Consider the following 18,671-nt stretch of genomic DNA (forward strand, 5'->3'; position numbering starts at 1 on the left):
GGAGAGATACCATCTAACCCTGTTCCTGGAGAGATACCATCTAACCCTGTTCCTGGAGAGATACCATCTAACCCTGTTCCTGGAGAGATACCATCTAACCCTGTTCCTGGAGAGATACCATCTAACCATGTTCATACATATGTTTCAGCCGTCTTGTTGTTGGTTTATGTCCTTCAGGCAGCGTCGGGACACCTTCAGCCTGGGGTCCTTACTGAGTATCTGTCAGGACGTCTCAGAGGGCATGGAACACCTGGAGGCACACGGCTTCATACACAGAGACCTGGTGAGTCTATCAGCCACTAGGATCATAGTATACAGGCACCTAGTTAGTGAGCCGTTCGGCCAATAGGCACGGATCTGTTTAGAATAACAGCCAATCTCTGTCTCTCTCTCTAGGCAGCGAGGAACTGTCTGGTGAACGATGCTCTGGTGGTGAAGGTATCAGATTTTGGAATGGCCAGGTACATAATGGAATATCACACTCAACTCTCACACCATTCTATATATATATATCTCTGTCTCTCTCTGTCTCTCTCTAATTCAGAGGGCTTCATTGGCATTGAACACGTTTACTAGGGCTGGGATTTGACTTCACAATTCTATATTATCATGATACATAAGTACCGATACGATATGTCTTGTGATTCGATACTGTGATACTGCTGCAACAAGAGAAGTGAGAAAAACAGGTTTGGAGGACAAGCTATAAAGGGAAAATCATGTCATTTTGGTGCAGGTGCAGCAAACTAGTGGTGCAGGTACAGCAAACTAGTGGTGCAGGTGCAGCAAACTAGTGGTGCAGGTGCAGCAAACTAGTGGTGCAGGTGCAGCAAACTAGTGGTGCAGGTGCAGCAAACTAGTGGTGCAGGTGCAGCAAACTAGTGGTGCAGGTGCAGCAAACTAGTGGTGCAGGTGCAGCAAACTAGTGGTGCAGGTGCAGCAAACTAGTGGTGCAGGTGCAGCAAACTAGTGGTGCAGGTGCAGCAAACTAGTGGTGCAGGTGCAGCAAACTAGTGGTGCAGGTGCAGCAAACTAGTGGTGCAGGTGCAGCAAACTAGTGGTGCAGGTGCAGCAAACTAGTGGTGCAGGTGCAGCAAACTAGTGGTGCAGGTATCACAGTGGTGCAGGTACAGCAAATTTTCAGTGTTTGCAGGTGCAAACTAGTGGTGCAGGTACAGCAAACTAGTGGTGCAGGTGCAGCAAACTAGTGGTGCAGGTACAGCAAACTATGGTGCAGGTGCAGCAAACTAGTGGTGCAGGTGCAGCAAACTAGTGGTGCAGGTGCAGCAAACTAGTGGTAGGTGCAGCAAACTGTGGTGCAGGTACAGCAAACTAGTGGTGCATGTACAGCAAACTAGTGGTGCAGGTGCATCAAACTAGTGGTGCAGGTACAGCAAACTAAGATAATATCACAGTATGTACCTGTATCCATTTTCTTCCCCAACACCGTTTACATTGCCAAAACAAGTGAAATAGATAATAAACAAAAGTGAAATAAACAATAAAAATGAACAGTAAACATAGACATTACCCTGGGACAGGCAAGCCCCATACTATTGTAGAGGACTAGGACAGGCAAGCCCCATACTATTGTGGAGGACTGGCTAGGACAGGCAAGCCCCATACTATTGTAGGACTGGCTAGGACAGGCAAGCCCCATACTATTGTGGAGGACTGGCTAGGACAGACAAGTCCCATACTATTGTAGAGGACTGGCTAGGACAGACAAGTCCCATACTATTGTAGAGGACTGGCTAGGACAGACAAGTCCCATACTATTGTGGAGGACTGGCTAGGACAGACAAGTCCCATACTATTGTGGAGGACCCCAGGCAAGCCCATACTATTGTGGAGGACTGGCTAGGACAGGCAAGCCCCATACTATTGTGGAGGACTGGCTAGGACAGACAAGCCCCATACTATTGTAGAGGACTGGCTGGGACAGGCAAGCCCCATACTATTGTAGAGGACTGGCTAGGACAGGCAAGTCCCATACTATTGTGGACTGGCTAGGATTGTGGAGGACTGGCTAGGACAGACAAGCCCCATACTATTGTGGAGGACTGGCTAGGACAGGCAAGCCCCATACTATTGTGGAGGAGGACTGGCTAGGACAGGCAAGTCCCATACTATTGTGGAGGACTGGCTAGGACAGACAAGCCCCATACTATTGTGGAGGACTGGCTATTGTGGAGGACTGGCTAGGACAGACAAGTCCCATACTATTGTGGAGGACTGGCTAGGACAGGCAAGTCCCATACTATTGTGGAGGACTGGCTAGGACAGACAAGCCCCATACTATTGTGGAGGACTGGCTCATACTATTGTGGAGGACTGGCTAGGACAGACAAGCCCCATACTATTGTGAGAGGACTGGCTGGCAGGAAGTCCCATACTATTGTAGAGGACTGGGCCTGGACAGACAAGTCCCCATACTATTGTGGAGGACTGGCTAGGACAGACAAGCCCCACATCCTCTTCTGAAACCAGGATAACAGTGGAGGATATTTTTAGGACAGGACAGTGGAGGACTTTGGACATACATTGTAGATGGACTGGCTAGGACAGGCAAGCCCCATACTATTGTGGAGGACTGGCTGGTCAGACAAGATGTGAGGACTGGCTAGGACAGGCAAGCCCCATGACAGGGAGACACTATTGTGGAGGACTGGCTAGGACAGACAAGCTCCCATACTATTTGGTCTTAGAGGACTGGCTACAGGCAAGCCCCTATCTGTGCAGAAGACTGGCTGTTGTGGAGGACTGGCTAGGACAGACAGTCCCATACTATTGTGGAGGACTGGCTAACAGACAAGTCCCATACTATTGTGGAGGACTGGCTAGGACAGACAAGCCCCATACTATTGTGGAGGACTGGCTAGGTGAAAGAAGCACCAGATCATCAACAGGATTTGACTATTGTAGAGGACTGGCTGGCAGACAGGCAAGCCTCCCATATTGTGGATCTATTGTATACAAGTCCCATACTGGTAGAGGACTAGGACAGGCAAGCCCCATACTATTGTGGAGGACCCTGTAGGACAGACAAGTCCCATACTATTGTGGAGGACTTCATTCTTCCTGCTGCCGTGGATATGGTTGGGACAATGCTATAATGAAAGGCCCCAAAAACTATACAGACAATGTCTTCATCAAACACTGTTTCACGACGCATCAGTGACATGGCAGGAGATGTTTTGAAACCATTACAGCTTTTCATACAAGCCAGCCAGACGTGACAGGCCTGGCACAGCTCCTGGTATATGTCCGTTACGGTTATGGGGGCGTCATGTTAACGAAGACATCCTCTTCTGGAAACCAGGATAACAGGAGAGGATATTTTTAAAGTACTGGACAGCTTTGTGACATCAAATGGACTTTGGTGGTCAAGATGTGTTGGTATCTGCTCTGATGGCACAAAGCCATGACAGGGAGACATAGTGGAGTGGTGACGCGCGTGGGGGGAGTGGCAAGCAGTTGCTCCCGACAACATTTGGTCTTACTGAGATTAACTGTCAGGGCCCATGTCTGATAGAATCTGTGCAGAAGATCTAGGTGTTGCTATAGGCCCTCCTTGGTTGGTTGAAAGAAGCACCAGATCATCAACAAACAGTAGACATTTGACTTCAGGTTCTAGTAGGGTGATGCCGGGTGCTGCAGACTGTTCTAGAACCCTCGCCAATTCGTTGATATATATATCTATATCTATATCTATCATGTGTTGAAGGGGTGGGGCTTAAGCTGCATCTCTAGCTCACCACCCTGACCAGGACCCTGTGGAAAGAAATGTCTATTCTTTTGCCAATTTTTAACTGCACACTTGTTTCTGTACATGGATTTTATAATGATATATGCCCCCCCCCAACACCACTTTCTATCAATTTGTATAGCAGACCCTCTGACACCCTCAGGCCAAATTGACTCTCTCGTCTTTTGAGCCGTCTATGTACCACCACAAACTGACACTAAGACGCCACTTGGTAAGACCAGGGCCTCATCCAACTGAAAGAATAGCCTCCCTGCTATTTACAGTTATACACACTGGGCGGCTTGGTCATGTTGGGGGGCGGGGGGAGTGGCCTCATCACGGGTCATGTTGAGGGGCGGGGGGAGTGGCCTCATCACGGGTCATGTTGAGGGGCGGGGGGGGAGTGGCCTCATCACGGGTCATGTTGAGGGGCGGGGGGGAGTGGCCTCATCACGGGTCATGTTGAGGGGCGGGGGGAGTGGCCTCATCACGGGTCATGTTGAGGGGCGGGGGTTGAGTGGCCTCATCACGGGTCATGTTGAGGGGCGGGGGGGAGTGGCCTCATCACGGGTCATGTTGAGGGGCGGGGGAGGGCATCACGGGTCATGTTGAGGGGCGGGGGGAGTGGCCTCATCACGGGTCATGTTGAGGGGGCGGGGGGGAGTGGCCTCATCACGGGTCATGTTGAGGGGCGGGGGGGGAGTGGCCTCATCACGGGTCATGTTGAGGGGCGGGGGGGGATGGCCTACACTAGTCATCAGGGTCATGTTGAGGGGCGGGGGGTAGTACTAGGCCTCACTCACGGGTCATGTTGAGGGGGGGGGTCGGGGGGGGGGGAGTGGCCAATCACTCATCGGGTCATGTTCCCAGTCAGTTGGGGTCGGGGCGGGGGAGTGGCCTACACTAGTCACGGGTCATGTTGAGGGGTCGGGGGTGGCCTCATTCAGCGCAGTCATGTTGAGGGGCGGGGGGGTGGCCTCATCACGAGTCATGTTGAGGGGCGGGGGGTGGTTAGTGGCCTCATCACGGGTCATGTTGAGGGGCGGGGGGTTACTGTGGCCTCATCACGGGTCATGTTGAGGGGCGGGGGAGTGGCCTCGTCACGGGTCATGTTGAGGGGTGGGGGGGTTACTGTGGCCTCATCACGGGTCATGTTGAGGGGGGGGGAGGGGGGTGTGTTGAGGGCGGGGGGGAGTGGCCTCATCACGGGTCATGTTGAGGGGCGGGGGGTTAGTGGCCTCGTCACGGGTCATGTTGAGGGGCGGGGGGTGGCCTGGTCACGGGTCATGTTGAGGGGCGGGGGAGTGGCCTCATCACGTGGTCATGTTGTGTGGTGTCAGGTGGTTACTGGTGAGGGGCAGGGTTAGTGTGGCCTGACCACGGGTCATGTGGCCTCAGGTGGTTACGGGTCATGTTGAGGGTGTCGGGTGGTTACTGTGGCCTCGTCAGGTGGTCACTGTTGAGTGTGTGTTAGGTGGTTACTGATGACCAATACACTAGTGGCCTGTGTCATATGGGTCACTCTCTCCCTCTGTGTGTGTGTGTGTACAGGTGGTACACTGTACTAGATGACCAATACACTAGTTCATCGGGAGCTAAGTTCCCAGTCAAGTGGTCTCCTCCTGAAGTCTGTGTCAGGTGGTTACTGTGTGTGTGTACAGTGTCAGGTGGTTACTGTCTGGTGTGTGTGTCAGGTGGTTACTGTGTGTGTGTGTGTGTGTGTGTGTGTCAGGTGGTTACTGTGTGTGTGTGTGGTGGTTACTGTGTGTGTGTGTGTGTCAGGTGGTTACTGTGTGTGTGTGTGTGGTTACTGTGTCAGGTGGTTACTGTGTGTGTGTGTGTGTGTGTCAGGTGGTTACTGTGTGTGTGTGTGTGTGTGTGTGTGTGTCAGGTGGTTACTGTGAGTGTGTGTGTCAGGTGGTTACTGTGTGTGTGTGTGTCAGTTTGTTACTGTGTGTGTGTGTGTTACTGTGTGTGTGTGTGTGTCAGGTGGTTTCTGTGTGTGTGTGTGTGTCAGGTGGTTACTGTGTGTGTGTGTGTCAGGTGGTTACTGTGTGTGTGTGTGTGTGTGTGTGTCAGGTGGTTACTGTGTGTGTGTGTGTCAGGTGGTTACTGTGTGTGTGTGTGTCAGGTGGTTACTGTGTGTGTGTGTGTGTGTGTGTGTTACTGTGTGTGTGTGTGTGTGTCAGGTGGTTACTGTGTGTGTGTGTGTGTCAGGTGGTTACTGTGTGTGTGTGTGTGTGGTTACTGTGTGTGTGTGTGTGTGTGTGTGTGTGTGTGGTTACTGTGTGTGTGTGTGTGTGTGTGTCAGGTGGTTACTGTGTGTGTGTGTGTGTGTGGTGGTTACTGTGTGTGTGTGTGTGTGTGTGTCAGGTGGTTACTGTGTGTGTGTGTGTGTCAGGTGTTACTGTGTGTGTGTGTGTGTGTGTGTGTGTGTCAGGTGGTTACTGTGTGTGTGTGTGTGTGTGTGTGTGTGTGTCAGGTGGTTACTGTGTGTGTGTGTGTGTGTGTGTGTGTCAGGTGGTTACTGTGTGTGTGTGTGTGTGTGTGTGGTGGTGGTTACTGTGTGTGTGTGTGTGTGTGTGTGTGTCAGGTGGTTGACTGTGTGTGTGTGTGTGTGTGTGTGTGTCAGGTGGTTACTGTGTGTGTGTCAGGTGGTTACTGTGTGTGTGTGTCAGGTGGTTACTGTGTGTGTGTGTCAGGTGGTTACTGTGTGTGTGTGTGTGTCAGGTGGTTACTGTGTGTGTGTCAGGTGGTTCCTGTGTGTGTGTGTCAGGTGGTTACTGTGTGTGTGTGTGGTGTTTACTGTGTGTGTGTGTGTGTGTGTCAGGTGGTTACTGTGTGTGTGTGTGTGTCAGGTGGTTACTGTGTGTGTGTGTGTGTGTGTGTGGGTGGTTACTGTGTGTGTGTGTGTCAGGTGGTTACTGTGTGTGTGTGTCAGGTGGTTACTGTGTGTGTGTGTGTGTGTGTGTGTGTGTGTGTGTGTCAGGTGGTTACTGTGTTTGTGAGGACGGCCTGTTGATGTGTGTGTGTGTGTCAGGTGTGTTGATGTGGGAGGTGTTTACAGAGGGGAAGATGCCATTTGAACACAACCCTAACCATGAGGTCGTGATGATGGTGTTAGAAGGACATCGCCTCTACAGACCCAAGAAGGCCACGCCCAACATCTATGACATCATGCTGCGCTGCTGGCACGAGGTACATCATACGCTTCCTGCTTTCCTACTTTCTGTATTGTGAATGTTTGAGGCAGAAGATACACTAAAAACAAATATAAATGCAACATGTAAAGTGTTGGTCCCATTTTATCATGAGCTGAAATGTAAAAAAAATCCCATAAATATTTAATTTGGATAAAAAGCTTATTTCTCTCATATTTTGTGCACAGATTTGTTTACATCCCTGTTAGTGAACATTTGTCCTTTGTCAAGATGATCCATCCACCTAACAGGTGTGGCATATCAAGACGATGATTAAACAGCATGATCATTACACAGGTGCACCTTGTGCTGGGGGACAGTTTTTAGGGAGCCTGCAATTAGCATAGTAACCACCCGAGCTTTTGTCAAGACAATTTTTGTTAATTTCTCTACCATAAGCCGCCTCCAACGTTGTTTTAGAGACGTCCATCTGGCCTCACAACCGCAGATCACGTGTATGGCGTCGTGTGGGTGAGTGGTTTGCTGATTGGGCGGTTTGCTGATTGTGCTTGCCCAATCAGCAAATTGCCCAATCTACGGACAACGAAAGCAATTGCATTTTATCAATGCCAATTTGAATGCACAGAGAAACCGCGATGAGATCCTGAGGCCCATTGTTGTGCCATTCAGTCACCGCCATCAACCTCATGTTTCAGCATGATAATGCACAGCACAATGTCGCAACGATCTGGCCCGCATCCTCACCAGACACGTCACCCGTTGAGCATGTTTGGGATGCTCTGGATCGACGTGTACAACAGCGTGTTCCAGTTCCCGCCAATATCCAGCAACTTCACACAGCCATTGAAGAGGACTGGGACAACATTCCACAGGCCACAATCAACAGCCTGATCAACTCTATGTGACAGAGATGTGTCGCGGTGTATGAGGCAAATGGTGGTCACACCAGATACTGACTGGTTGTCTGATCCACACCAGATACTGACTGGTGTTCTGATCACACCAGATACTGACTGGTTTCTGATCCACAACCCTACCTTTATTTAGGTGTCTGTGATGAACAGTTGAATATCTGTATTCCCAGTCATGTGAAATCCATAGATTAGGACCTAATTTATTTATTTCAATTGACTGAATTGTAACTGTTGTAACTCTCTCCCCCTCTCTCTCCCCCTCGCTCTCGCTCTCCGTCTCTCCTCTCTCCCCTCTAGAGAGCAGAAGAGAGACCATCGTTTTCTCAGATCTCCATCTTGATCTCCGACGCTCTAGAAGTGGATGGGTCCTGCTCTGCCTGAACCCACCAATCAAATCCTCTCCTCTGCCTGAACCCACCAATCAGATCTTCGCCTCCGCCTGATCCCACCAATCAAATCGCAACCACCAGTCGGATTTCCTCAGATCCAGTGTTGGAGGACTGCAAACATTCCACACCGCTCTCTGTACTGATGGATCTCTCGTGATGGACGATTATGGTGGAGTTTGTTAGACAGGAAGTTTGCGTCCAAATACCATATACTGTTTCACCACTTCTATCCTGACAGGAAACTGGACAGTCTTCTCAAAAGGGATATGTTTTATCCCCCCCTCCCCCCTTTTGCCCTCAATTCTCTGAATTCTGAGTGTTCTACACATTAAGAACACATTCCTAATATGGAGTTGCACCTCCCCCTTTTCTCCTCAGAACAGCCTCAATTCGCTGAATTCTGAGTGTTCTAAACATTAAGAACACATTCCTAATATGGAGTTGCACCTCCCCCTTTTCTCCCCAGAACAGCCTCAATTCACTGAATTCTGAGTGTTCTAAACATTAAGAACACCTTCCTAATATGGAGTTGCACCTCCCCCTTTTCTCCTCAGAACAGCCTCAATTCGTCGGGGACTCTACAAGGTGTCGAAAGTGTTCCACAGGGATGCTGGCCCACGTTGACTCCAACGCTTCCCACGGTTGTGTCAAGTTGGCTGGATGTCCTTTGGGTGGTGGACCATTCTGGATACACACGGGAAACTGTAGAGCATGAAAAACCCAGCAGCGTTGCAGTTCTTGACACAAACTGGTGCGCCTGGCACCTACTACCGTACCCCGTTCAAAGGCACTTAAACATTTTGCCTTACCGATTTAACCTTTGAATGGCACACACACAATCCATGTCTCAATTATCTCAAGGCTTTTTAAAAAATCTTTATCTCCTCCGCTCCATCTATACTGATTTGAAGTTGATTTAACAAGTGACATCATAGCTTTTCACCTGGTCAGTCTGTGATAGGAAGAGGTCATTCAGATCCATCCATCTTCTCATATTTCACATGTCCTCAAATCCAGCTGCCTTGTACTGTGGACAGACGGGGACGTTTTTATATTTAGAAGGTTTTTAATAGTACTGCAGAAGTTTGAATGTAATTACAATAAAATGAATGACAATATAGGATTGTGTTCTCTGTCCATCATGTCAATCGGGAAACAATGGCAATAGACACGGGGTTGGTGTTCCAGACTCCAGATAGGTGTTCCAGACTCCAGATAGGTGTTCCAGACTCCAGATAGGTGTTCCAGACTCCAGATAGGTACCTAGTTTTAGACAGGGGTTCCAGACTCCAGACAGGCGTTCCAGACTTCAGATAGGTGTTCCAGACTCCAGATAGGTGTTCCAGACTCCAGATAGGTGTTCCAGACTCCAGATAGGTACCTAGTTTTAGACAGGGGTTCCAGACTCCAGATAGGGGTTCCAGACTCCAGATAGGTGTTCCAGACTCCAGACAGGCGTTCCAGACTCCAGACAGGCGTTCCAGACTCCAGACAGGCGTTCCAGACTCCAGACAGGCGTTCCAGACTCCAGACAGGCGTTCCAGACTCCAGACAGGCGTTCCAGACTCCAGACAGGCGGTTCCAGACTCCAGACAGGCGTTCCAGACTCCAGACAGGCGTTCCAGACTCCAGACAGGCGTTCCAGACTCCAGACAGGCGTTCCAGACAGGCGTTCCAGACAGGCGTTCCAGACTCCAGACAGGCGTTCCAGACTCCAGACAGGGGGTTCCAGACTCCAGATAGGTGTTCCAGACTCCAGATAGGTACCTAGTTTTAGACAGGGTTTTCCAGACAACAGACAGGGGGTTCCAGACTCCAGACAGGCGTTCCAGACTCCAGACAGGCGTTCCAGACTCCAAACAGGGGGTTCCAGACTCCAGACAGGCGTTCCAGACTCCAGACAGGCGTTCCAGACTCCAGACAGGCGTTCCAGACTCCAGACAGGCGTTCCAGACTCCAGACAGGGGGTTCCAGACTCCAGACAGGGGGTTCCAGACTCCAGACAGGGGGTTCCAGACTCCAGACAGGCGTTCCAGACTCCAGACAGGTGTTCCAGACTCCAGACAGGCGTTCCAGACTCCAGATAGGTACCTAGTTTTAGACGGGTTCCAGACTCCAGATAGGTACCTAGTTTTAGACAGGGGTTCCAGACTCCAGACAGGCGTTCCAGACTCCAGACAGGCGTTCCAGACTCCAGACAGGTGTTCCAGACTCCAGACAGGTGTTCCAGACTCCAGACAGGTGTTCCAGACTCCAGACAGGCGTTCCAGACTCCAGACAGGCGTTCCAGACTCCAGACAGGCGTTCCAGACTCCAGATAGGTGTTCCAGACTCCAGATAGGTACCTAGTTTTAGACAGGGGTTCCAGACTCCAGACAGGCGTTCCAGACTCCAGATAGGTGTTCCAGACTCCAGACAGGCGTTCCAGACTCCAGACAGGCGTTCCAGACTCCAGATAGGTGTTCCAGACTCCAGATAGGTACCTAGTTTTAGACAGGGGTTCCAGACTCCAGACAGGCGTTCCAGACTCCAGACAGGCGTTCCAGACTCCAGGCAGGCGTTCCAGACTCCAGGCAGGCGTTCCAGACTCCAGGCAGGCGTTCCAGACTCCAGACAGGCGTTCCAGACTCCAGACAGGGGGTTCCAGACTCCAGACAGGGGGTTCCAGACTCCAGACAGGGGGTTCCAGACTCCAGACAGGGTGTTCCAGACTCCAGACAGGGGGTTCCAGACTCCAGACAGGGGGTTCCAGACTCCAGACAGGGGGTTCCAGACTCCAGACAGGGGGTTCCAGACTCCAGACAGGGGGTTCCAGACTCCAGACAGGGGGTTCCAGACTCCAGACAGGGGGTTCCAGACTCCAGACAGGCGTTCCAGACTCCAGACAGACCTATGTATATGGGACACCACGTTACCAGATACAGAGCCTTCAGAAAGTATTCACACCCCTTGAGGTTTTCCACAGCCTCACGAAGAAGGGCACCTATTGGTAGATAGCAGACATTGAACATTCCTTTGAGCATGGTGAAGTTATTCATTACACTTTGGATGGCGTATCAATACACCCAGTCACTACAAAGATACAGGCGTCCTTCCTAACTCAGTTGGTGAAAAGGAAGGAAACCGCTCAGGGATTTGAACATGAGGCCAATGAAAGTCACAGAGTTTAATGGCTGTGATTGGAGAACACTGAGGATGGATCAACAACATTGTAGTTACTCCACAATACGAACCTAATTGACAGAATGAAAAGAAGGAAGCCTGTACAGAATAAAAAATATTCCAAAACATGCATCCTGTTTGCAACAAGGCAGTAAAGTAAAACTGCAAAAAAATATGGCAAAGAATGAACTTTTATGTCCTCAATAAAAGCATTATGTTTGGGGCAAATCCAACACATCACTGGGTACCACTCTTCATAATTTTCAAGCATGATGGTGGCTGCATCCTGTCATGGGTATGCTTGTCATCGGCAATATGTTTTTTAGGATAAAAAGAAAGGGAATAGAGCTAAGCACAGGCAAAATCCTAGAGGAAAACCTGGTTCAGTCTGGTTTCCACAAGACACTGGAAGACAAATTCACCTTTCAGCAGGACAATAACCTAAAACAAAAGGCCAAATTTCCACTGGAGTTGCTTACCAAGACCACATTGAATGTTCCTGAGTGGCCTAGTTACAATATTGACTTAAATTGGATTGGGTTTCCCAAGTGGAGCAGCGGCCTAAGGCACGGAGTTGCAGTGCTTGAGGCGTCACTACAGACCCGAGTTCGATCCTCGGCTGTGTCACAGCCGGTCGTGACTGGGAGACCCATGAGGCAGTGCACAATTAGCCCAGGGTCGTCCGGGTTAGGGGAGCGTTTGGCCTGCTGGGATTTCCTTGTCCCATCGTGCTCTGGCGACTCCTGGTGGTGGGCCCCGACACCTGCAAGCTGACAGTGTTTCCCCGATACGTTGGTGCTGCTGTCTTCCAGGTTAAGCGAGCAGTGTGTCAAGAAGCAGTGAGGCTTGGCAGGGTCGTGTTTCAGAGGTCACATGGCTCTCGATCTTAGCCGTCTCCCGAGTCGGTAGGGGAGTTGCAGCGATGGGACAATACTGGATATCACGAAATTGGTGTGAAAAAAGAAAAAATCTATGGCAAGACTTAAATGGTTGTCTAACAATGACCAACAACAGAGCTTGGAAGAATTTTCTGAAAAGTAATGTGCAAATATTGTGCAACCCAGAAAGACCCACAGCTGTATTCGCTGCTAAAGGTGATTCTAACATGTATTGACCCAGGGGGTGTGAATACTTATATAAATTAGACATTTCCGTATTTCATGTTCAATAAATGTACAAAAATGCCTAAAAAAAACATGTTTTCACTTCGTCATTATGGGGTATTGTGTGTCGATGGGTGGGAAATAAATGTAATCCAATTTAAATTAGGCTGAAACAACAAAATGTGGTGTAAGTCAAGGGGTATGAATGATTTGTGAAGGCACTAGTTAGCTTTAGGTAGAATGAGTGAGTTTGTTATGCCGTTTCTAATAGTAGTGTGACTGACTATTGTTATGAATGAAATCATATGTATCAAACATCGTTCTGTGAAGTGATGTGTAGCCTGCGGTGTTATTTATGCATGACCGCCGCGATACAAAACCTCCGCCCTGCCGAGCCAATGACTTAAGACACTCCACGCCCAGTGCTCAGCCAGAAAACACACACACACAGAGAGAGAGAGAGAGCGCGTCCGTTAGTCTATGAGATGCTGTAAGGTGATTATTGTATCGGAGGCTCTGGGTGTAGGACCGTCTCAAAGGTAAGGCCAAGCAGCAGACATGATTATGGCGATGGCTTCTTAAATTCACTTTGAACACTTGTTGATGTTTTTCAAAGCGTATGCTACGGTCTCATGTTTGAACAGAAAAGCGAACAGATGACCCCTTATTGATACTTGTCAGGCTATGTTGACGCGTCGTTCCTCCATGTTGACGCGTCGTTCCTCCGTCGTCAGGCTATGTTGACGCGTCGTTCCTCCGTCGTCAGGCTATGTTGACGCGTCGTTCCTCCGTAGTCAGGCTATGTTGACGCGTCGTTCCTCCTCATGGTAAAGCATTGCAACTCCAAGAGAGTGGGTTTGATTCCTGGTATCACCCATACGTAAGAAATGTATGTCGCTTTGGATAAATTGGCTTATATTATTATAGTGTTACAATTCTAGGCTATATTGGGTGCTACGGTACTGTATATACTGTGCCTACAGAAAGTATTCATACCCCTTGAATTATTCCACATTTTGTTGTGTTACAGCCTGAATTTAAAATGGATTCAATAAAAGAAATGTCTCACCCATCAACACACAACAATACTCCATAATGACAAAGTGAAAACATGTTTTTTAGACATTTTTGCAAATTTATTGAACATGAAATACAGAAATGTCATTTACATAAGTATTCACCCCTCCCTGAGTCAATACATGTAGGAATCACCTTTGGCAGAGATTACAGATGTGTCTTATCTGGGTAAGTCTCTAAGAGCTGTTAGGGGTTCTGGGTAAGTCTCTAAGAGCTGTTAGGGGTTCTCTAAGAGCTGTGAAGTCTCTAAGAGCTGTTAGGGGTTCTGGGTAAGTCTCTAAGAGCTGTGAGTGGTTCTGGGTAAGTCTCTTAAGAGCTGTGAGTCGCTCTGGGTAAGTCTCTAAGAGCTGTGAGTCGCTCTGGGTAAGTCTCTAAGAGCTGTTAGGGGTTCTGGGTAAGTCTCTAAGAGCTGTGAGTGGTTCTGGGTAAGTCTCTAAGAGCTGTGAGTCGCTCTGGCTAAGTCTCTAAGAGCTGTTAGGGGTTCTGGGTAAGTCTCTAAGAGCTGTTAGGGGTTCTGGGTAAGTCTCTAAGAGCTGTGAGTCGCTCTGGGTAAGTCTCTAAGAGCTGTTAGGGGTTCTGGGTAAGTCTCTAAGAGCTGTGAGTGGTTCTGGGTAAGTCTCTAAGAGCTGTGAGTCGCTCTGGGTAAGTCTCTAAGAGCTGTGAGTCGCTCTGGGTAAGTCTCTAAGAGCTGTGAGTCGCTCTGGGTAAGTCTCTAAGAGCTGTGAGTCGCTCTGGGTAAGTCTAAGAGCTGTGAGTCGCTCTGGGTAAGTCTAAGAGCTGTGAGTGGTTCTGGGTAAGTCTCTAAGAGCTGTGAGTGGTTCTGGGTAAGTCTCTAAGAGCTGTGAGCCGCTCTGGGTAAGTCTCTAAGAGCTGTGAGTTGCTCTGGGTAAGTCTCTAAGAGCTGTGAGTCGCTCTGGGTAAGTCTCTAAGAGCTGTGAGTGGTTCTGGGTAAGTCTCTAAGAGCTGTGAGTCTTTCTGGGTAAGTCTCTAAGAGCTGTGAGTCGTTCTGGGTAAGTCTCTGAGTTTTCTACACCTGGATTGTACAATGTTTTCCCATTACTCTTTTCTAAATGATTCAAGCTCTGTCGAATTGGTTTTTGATCATTGCTAGACAGCCATTTTCAGGTCTTGCGATTAGGTTTTCAGGCAGATTTAAGTCAAATCTGCCGCTCAGAAATATTCACTGTCTTCTTGGTAAGCAACTCCAGTGTATATTTGGCTTTGCGTTTTAGGTTATTGTCCTGCTGAAAGGTGAATTCATCTCCCAGTGTCTGGTGGAAAGCAGACTGAACCAGGTTTTCCTCTAGGGTTTTTGCCTGTGGCTTAGCTCCATTCCATTAATTATTTTATCTTGAAACACTCCCCAGTCCTTAACGATGACAAGTATACTCAAAACATGATGCAGCCAACACTAGACTTGAAAATATGAAGAGTGGTACTCTGTAATGTGTTGTATTGGAATTTCCCCAAACATTGTATCCAGGACAAAAAAGTGTCACATTTTTTTGGCAGTTTTACTTGAGTGCCTTGTTGCAAACAGGATGCATGTTTTGTAATATTTGTATTCACTCTGTCAATTAGGTTCGTATTGTGGAATAACTACAATTCTTTTTATCCATCCTCAGTTTTCTCCTGTCACAGCCATTTTTATTTTTATTTTATTTTACCTTTATTTTACTAGGCAAGTCAGTTAAGAACAAATTCTTATTTTCAATGACGGCCTAGGAACAGTGGGTTAATTGCCTGTTCAGTGGCAGAACGACATATTTGTACCTTGTCAGCTCGGGGGTTTGAACCTTTCGGTTACTAGTCCAACGCTCTAACCACTAGGCTACCCTGCTGCCCCATTAAACACTGTAACTGTTTTAAAGTCATTATTGGCCTCATGGTGAAATCCCTGAGTGGTTTCCTTCCTCTTCGGCAACTGAGTTAGGAAGGACGCCTGTATCTTTGTAGTGACTGGGTGTATTGATACATCATCCAAAGTATAATTAATAGCATCACCATGTTCAAAGGGATATTCAATGTCTGCTTTTTATTTTATATTTTACCCATCTACCAATAGGTGCCCTTCTCTGTGAGGCTGTGGAAAACCTCCCTGGTCTTTGAGGTTGAATCTGTGTTTGAAATGCATTGCTTGACTGAGGCACCTTACAATTATCTGTGTGTGGTAGAGATGAGGTCATTCAAAAATCATGTCCAACATCATTATTGAACACAGAGTGAGTCCATGCAACTTATAATGTGACTTTTTTTTTTTTAATTAAGCACATTTTTACTAATGAATTTATTTAGTTAAATAAATACAAATGTAGGCTTGCCATAACAAAGGAGTTGAATACTTATTGACACAACACATTACAGCTTTTCAATTTTTTGTAAATATAAAAAATAAATAAATAACATAATTAGACTTTGACATCGTGGTGTTGCGTGTTGCCAGTGATGGAAAAATAATAATGTAATCCATTTTAAATTCAGGCTGTAACAACAACAACAACAACAACAACAACAACAACCACAACAACAACAACAACAACATGTGGAAATGGTAAAAGGGTGTGAACCCTTTTGTAAAGACACTGTGTATATAACAATGTTTTGTGGTTTTGTGAGTAACCTGCTGTGCATTTGAGCTAGTGAGTGAGGGGTCAAAACCCAAATCACTACTGGTGACCCCAACACTCTTAATTTGCCAACAGATCCCTCTAGGCTTTATTTAGCTCAGTGGACTAACACAGTCTTAGGCACTGGCCAGCCGGGCTAATTGATGATGATTGATGGCGCTGGCCAGCCGGGCTAATTGATGATGATTGATGGCACTGGCCAGCCGGGCTATTTGATGATGATTGATGGCACTGGCCATTTGATGATGATTGATGGCACTGGCCAGCCGGGCTATTTGATGATGATTGATGGCACTGGCCAGCCGGGCTAATTGATGATGATTGATGGCACTGGCCAGCCGGGCTATTTGATGATGATTGATGGCACTGGCCAGCCGGGCTATTTGATGATGATTGATGGCACTGGCCAGCCGGGCTAATTGATGATGATTGATGGCACTGGCCAGCCGGGCTAATTGATGATGATTGATGGCACTGGCCAGCCGGGCTAATAGACTGTGATTAGTACTAGCCCAGGAAACATTAGGTCCAAACTCTGTGCGATGCGATACTTGAAAAGACATAATTAGCCACAGAGCTAGTCTGGCATATTTTCTACTAGCCCAGTCTGAAAAGTACTAGCCAGCTGGCCGGCTAGTTTAATTTCCATTCCAGCTTAGAGGTAATACTAGTTGTTGGTATGTTGCTTTGTGTTGTCTTCCATTACTTATTACACTATCGACTCCATTGTCCTCCCTAAAGTTCAAACTTCAAAGGTTGTGTGTGCCATTGTTTGTTGTCCCAGTCAGGCAACAGGAGAGGGTGTTACGGATTACAGATTCACTAAGAACACACAGTAAACCAGGAGGAAAATGATGCATTATGTATGAGAGAAGTCAATAGGACGATAGAAAGGTCTATTCTTAGTCTTATTATAGGAAGATGATATGGACAGGAAAAACATGAGTAACCTCACTCTCTCTCTCTCTCTCTCTCTCTCTCTCTCTCTCTCTCTCTCTCTCACTCACTCACTCACTCACTCACTCACTCACTCACTCACTCACTCACTCACTCACTCACTCACTCACTCACTCACTCACTCACTCACTCACTCTCTCTGTCTCACTCTCTCTCTCACTCTCTCTGTCTCACTCTCTCTCTCACTCTCTCTGTCTCTCTCACTCACTCACTCTCTCTCTCTGTCTCACTCTCTCTCTCTGTCTCTCTCTGTCACTCACTCACTCAGTCACTCTCTCTCACTCACTCACACTCTCTCTCACTCACACTCACACTCTGTCTCACTCACCCACTCACTCACTCACCCCACTGTGTTGTCCAACTGGACCTCTCAATAGCAGTACATATGAGTGACAAGCTGAACCACCTGTGTGTATCCACCTGTTCACATATAACCACCACCATCATCATCATCATCATTAACATTGTAATCTTCCTCCTCTTCTTAGATGTCATGGTGCCCTCTGTACCGTAGTTCTAAGTTCCGTCACGTCTACGGTAAGGCCTCCACCAAAGACCACGGTTACCACGGAATCCCGATCACACACAGCGTCCATGACAACCACTACTGCTCCGTTAACCCACGCTTCATTGCCATTGTAACGGAATGCTCCGGGGGAGGCGCTTTCTTGGTCCTCTCCATCCATCACGTACGTTACCGGAGAGAAACTATACGGACACGCCTTGGTGCCCCAAAAATTGATGATGCATGTTAGATCACAGCGAGAGTTGAGTGGGGATTGGCAAAACAGATTTGGTTCATCTTTATTTATTTAACGAGGCAAGTCAGTTAAGAACAAATTCTTATTTACAATGACAGCTTAGGAACAATGATTTTTACCAAATCCCAGAGGCAGAACGACCTTGTTCAGAGGCAGAATGACAGCTTGTCAGCTCTGGGATTTGATCTTGCAACCTTTCAGTTACTAGTCCAACGCTCTAACCACTAGGCTACCCTGCCGCCAGTTAGTTGCCCAGCCAGTCCGTGTAGCCTCTCCCAGCCAGGACATAAGGAGTCCTGCCCAGCCAGTTAGTTTATGGTTGTGGCTAGAAACTTCTTCAAGCATTTGTAAAACTTGTCTGCTGAGATTACAAAAGCCTGTCACCCTGACCTGATATTAGCTACACCAGCTAGCTACTTCCCTTTCCTTATTGGCCTGATATTAGCTACACCAGCTAGCTACCTCCCTTTCCTTATTGACCTGATATTAGCTCCACCAGCTAGCTACTTCCCTTTCCTTATTGACCTGATATTAGCTCCACCAGCTAGCTACTTCCCTTTCCTTATTGACCTGATATTAGCTCCACCAGCTAGCTACTTCCCTTTCCTTATTGACCTGACATTAGCTACACCAACTAGCTACTTCCCTTTCCTTATTGACCTGATATTAGCTCCACCAGCTAGCTACTTCCATTTCCTTATTGACCTGATATTAGCTCCACCAGCTAGCTACTTCCCTTTCCTTATTGTTGTGATATTAGCTCCACCAGCTA

The 18,671-nt window shown here is 48.0% G+C and overlaps 1 protein-coding gene and 1 pseudogene across 1 annotated transcript in view; both read left to right on the forward strand.

The window, feature by feature from the left end:
- LOC135510212 (tyrosine-protein kinase Tec-like) overlaps positions 1–9,330 on the forward strand; it is a 46,372-nt gene extending 37,042 nt beyond the window's left edge. The window contains 5 exon segments of the mRNA XM_064931007.1: positions 178–283; positions 397–464; positions 5,309–5,379; positions 6,738–6,946; positions 8,121–9,330. Coding sequence (XP_064787079.1) covers positions 178–283; positions 397–464; positions 5,309–5,379; positions 6,738–6,946; positions 8,121–8,204 — 538 coding nt within the window. The 3' untranslated portion in view covers positions 8,205–9,330.
- Positions 9,331–12,846: 3,516 nt separating this feature from the next.
- The window catches only part of LOC135510213 (coronin-2A-like), a 43,015-nt pseudogene continuing 37,190 nt past the window's right edge, over positions 12,847–18,671 (forward strand).

This window comes from Oncorhynchus masou, chromosome 23 (genome assembly GCF_036934945.1).
Source record: "Oncorhynchus masou masou isolate Uvic2021 chromosome 23, UVic_Omas_1.1, whole genome shotgun sequence".
Classification (NCBI taxonomy): domain Eukaryota; kingdom Metazoa; phylum Chordata; class Actinopteri; order Salmoniformes; family Salmonidae; genus Oncorhynchus; species Oncorhynchus masou.